The sequence below is a fragment of the Gossypium hirsutum genome, chromosome A08 (genome assembly GCF_007990345.1).
Source record: "Gossypium hirsutum isolate 1008001.06 chromosome A08, Gossypium_hirsutum_v2.1, whole genome shotgun sequence".
Lineage (NCBI taxonomy): Eukaryota > Viridiplantae > Streptophyta > Magnoliopsida > Malvales > Malvaceae > Gossypium > Gossypium hirsutum.
Window position 1 is genome coordinate 122,694,415 of NC_053431.1, and position 3,776 is coordinate 122,698,190.

The 3,776-nt window shown below is 38.8% G+C and overlaps 1 protein-coding gene across 1 annotated transcript; it reads left to right on the forward strand.

The window, feature by feature from the left end:
* Positions 1–349: 349 nt before the first annotated feature.
* LOC107958159 (uncharacterized) lies at positions 350–1,633 on the forward strand. Its single transcript, XM_041076023.1, has one exon. The coding sequence runs from the start codon at positions 350–352 to the stop codon at positions 1,631–1,633; it is 1,284 nt and encodes a 427-aa protein (XP_040931957.1).
* Positions 1,634–3,776: the final 2,143 nt, after the last annotated feature.

A 3,776-nucleotide genomic window follows, 5' to 3' on the forward strand; every position in this document is an offset into this window, starting at 1 on the left:
TCCTTCCATGTCCTAATTTTGTCCATGAACTTAAAATTGGTCAAATTACCATTTAAGACCTCCTAATTAATATTTCAAAGCAATTTCATACTAAAAACTTCTAGAATGCAAGTTTTCCAACTTATTTGATTTAGTCCCTAACTTTAAATTAAACTCGTTATGCTAAAAATTTCATCACGAAATTTTCACAAAATTATGCAATCATATCATAAACCTTAAAATAATTATAAAGTAATTATTTCTATCTCGGATTTGTGGTCACGAAACCACTATTCCGATTAGGCCTTACTTCGGGATATTACACGAGATCCAGGAATATGACGAGTTTAAGGCTTTGGTACAAAGCCTTATGAATAATAAGGAGCTAGAATTTTACGAAGTTGGCTCAGATAAGGGTTATGTATGCGCATTGGAAGGTGAACCAAAGAATCAAAGAATCAACCGGCCAAGGATCATTATTTCTCTACCAAGGAATAATGAAATTGAGATACAAACAGTGCCAAAAGTCATTATTCACAAACCTGTTTCCTTTCCTTATAAGGATAACAAGAGGGTACCCTGGAATTATGACTGCACTGTGACAATACCGGAGAGAGAAGATATAGCTAGTACTTCTAAGGAGGCCCAAGTTGAAGGATCCTACACACGTAATGGGAAGCGTTATGATGTAAAAGGCATCAGAGTTGAGCCTATGAAAGTGAAAGCCTTTGACGTTGAGAAGAAGAATAGGGCTGAGGTACTTGTTAATGAACCAGTGAAGGAAGAAGAAGCTAGAGAGTTTTTAAAATTCCTGAAACACAGTGAGTATAGCGTGGTTGAACAATTGTGCAAACAACCAGCTCGTATATCAGTGTTGGCTTTGCTTCGGAGTTCAGAGGTACATCGTGAGGCATTAATGAAGGTGCTCAACGAGACTTACGTTACTAATGATATATCTGTCAACAAGTTGGATCGATTGGTTAGTAACATAAGCGCTGATAACTTCATTTATTTTAATGATGATGAAATCTCACCTGGTGGCATGGGATCAGCTAAAGCTTTGCACATCACCACTCACTGCAAAGGATATACATTGCTGAGTGTGCTTATTGATAATGGGTCAGCTTTAAATGTCCTGCCATTGTCCACATTGAACAGATTGCCCATAGTCAGTTCTCACATGAAAACATGCTATAATATAGTGAGGGCATTTGATGGCACGGAAAGAAATGTCATGGGAAGGATTGATATCCCCTTGCTGATTGGGCCAAATGTGTATGAGGTAGACTTTTTAGTGATGGACATCAATCCCTCTTATAATTGCTTGTTAGGGAGGCCTTGGATACATTCGGCAGGAACAGTGCCCTCATCTTTGCACCAAAAATTGAAGCTTGTAGCAGACGGATGGCTAGTCACCATAAATGTAGAAGAAGATATCATAGCAGAAGTCACCAGTGACGCACCCTATGTAGAGCCAAACGAAGAGGCTGTTGAGTGTTCTTTTTGCTCCTTAGAATTCGTTAATGCAACATTTATTTCAGAGGGGAATGAGGTGTCGGTGCCTAAGATATCCAGAACCACAAGAATGGGTTTGCAGATGACAGTGGGGAAAGGAGCTTTGCCAGGAAAAGGATTGGAAAGATTTCTCCAATGAGGAATTCAAGCTCCAGAACTAAAAGAGAAGAGAGACCCTTTTGGCTTGGGTTTCAGGCCAGATCACAAGCAGAGGAGGAAGGAAATAGAGAAGCGTCAAGAAAGAAGAAGGGCGCGTTTAAGTGGAAGAGAAGTAGAGTGGGAATTGATGACGTTCCCTCATACATCCCAAACCTTTATATCAGGAGGGATAATTCACCTTGAGAGAGGGTTGCTCGAAAAAGGAAGTTATCACATCAATGCTGTACATAATGAAGAGTCTGAACGAAAGAAACCTTGAGGGTATTTGCCCTTACGAACCGGGAAGCTCTTTAAACAATTGGATTGCAGAAGAACTTCCTGTAGTTTTTAAAGACTTTTTAGAGTAATTTTCAGAACACTCTTGTTGCTCTAGAGCCTAGGAGTAATAAGATTTCATTTGTAAAATAGGCTCATGTTCGGATATTTACATTTCAATAAAACACAACTTTTGTTCGAGTGAATATTCTTCTATACATATCAATATTATTTTGACCTTTTTTTAAATTCTTTCAATTTTTTTTTTCATTTCATTCATAATTCATAAATAAACATTCATAAATTCAATTCATTCTTTGTACATTCTTTCGTATCTCGCAGGTCCCTAGATGTCAATGACATGAGCACTGATACTACAAATCCTGAATTCTCTTTTGAGCAAGACATATGTTTAGAAGAACCTTAGGATTTTGAAGATGACAGGGATTGTGATGTGCCTCCAGATTTATTGAGAATGGTGAAACAAGAGGAGAAACAAATACTACCCTGTGAGAGAGAGGAAATAGAGAATGTAGTCTTGGAGGAAGGAAAAGAGGTGAAATTGGGACACATATTGCAAAGGAAACGAGACAAAGTTTTGTTGAGCTACTACGTAAATTCAAAGATATCTTCGCATGGTCATATGAGGATATGCAGAGGTTGAATACTGATATTTTTGTACATCGTCTCCCCATAAGATAAGATTGCAAGCCAGTCCAACAAAAATTGCGAAGGATGAGGCCTGATATTGTGCTGAAAATAAAAGATGAAGTCAAGAAGCAGTTTGATTCTGGATTCCTACAAGAGGTTAAGTATTCAGAATGGGTGGCTAACATTGTGTCTGTCCCTAAGAAGGATGGGAAGGTATGAATGTATGTTAATTACAGAGATTTGAACAAAGCTAGCCCAAAGGACAACTTTCCTTTACCGCACATCGACACTTTGGTGGACAATACAGCGGGATATTCGTTGTTTTCTTTTATGGCTGGCTTCTCAGGGTACAATCAGATAAAAATGCATCCTGAGGACATGGATAAAACCACCTTTATAACATTGTAGGGCATCTTTTGTTACAAGGTAATGCCCTTCGGGCTGAAGAACATAGGGGCAACATACCAAAAGGCTATGGTGACCTTATTTCACGATATGATGCGCAAGGAGATTGAGGTGTATGTTGATGACATGATTGTCAAATCTCGAACAGAGACGGAGCATATTGAAGTCTTGAGGAAGTTGTTCCTGAGATTGAAGAAGTTTCAGTTGAAGCTTAATCCGACAAAATGCATCTTCGGAGCTAGGTCGGGGAAATTATTGGGCTTTGTGGTCAGCGAAAAGGGAATAGAAGTTAACTCAGACAAGGTTAGAGCTATACGAGAATTGCCTCCACCACGTACTCAGAAGGAAGTTTGGGGTTTTCTTGGAAGGCTGAATTATATCGCTCGGTTTATTTCACAATTAACCGAGAAATGTGATCCTATATTTCGCCTCCTTAGAAAACACAACCAAGGTACTTGGGATGAGGAATGCCAGAATGCTTTTGATAAAGTTAAGCAATACTTGTTAAACGCTCCAGTGTTAACCCCGCCCAGTCCAGATAGGCCATTAATTATGTACTTATCAGTGTTTAGTAATTCTATAGGATGTGTGCTTGGTCAACATGACGAGTCAGGAAGGAAAGAGAAGGCGATATATTACCTCAGTAAGAAATTCACAGAGTGTGAGATGAGATATTCACCAATTGAGAAGTTGTGTTGTGCTTTAATCTAGACGACTCGAAGATTGAGGCAATATATGCTATATCATACGACTTGGTTAATTTCGAAACTTGATCCATTAAAATACATGATGGAGTCAACAGCCCTAAATGG

Excerpts from the sequence above, each read along its gene's own strand:
- LOC107958159 (XM_041076023.1), top strand. The coding sequence starts at position 350 with ATGAATAATAAGGAGCTAGAATTTTACGAAGTTGGCTCAGATAAGGGT.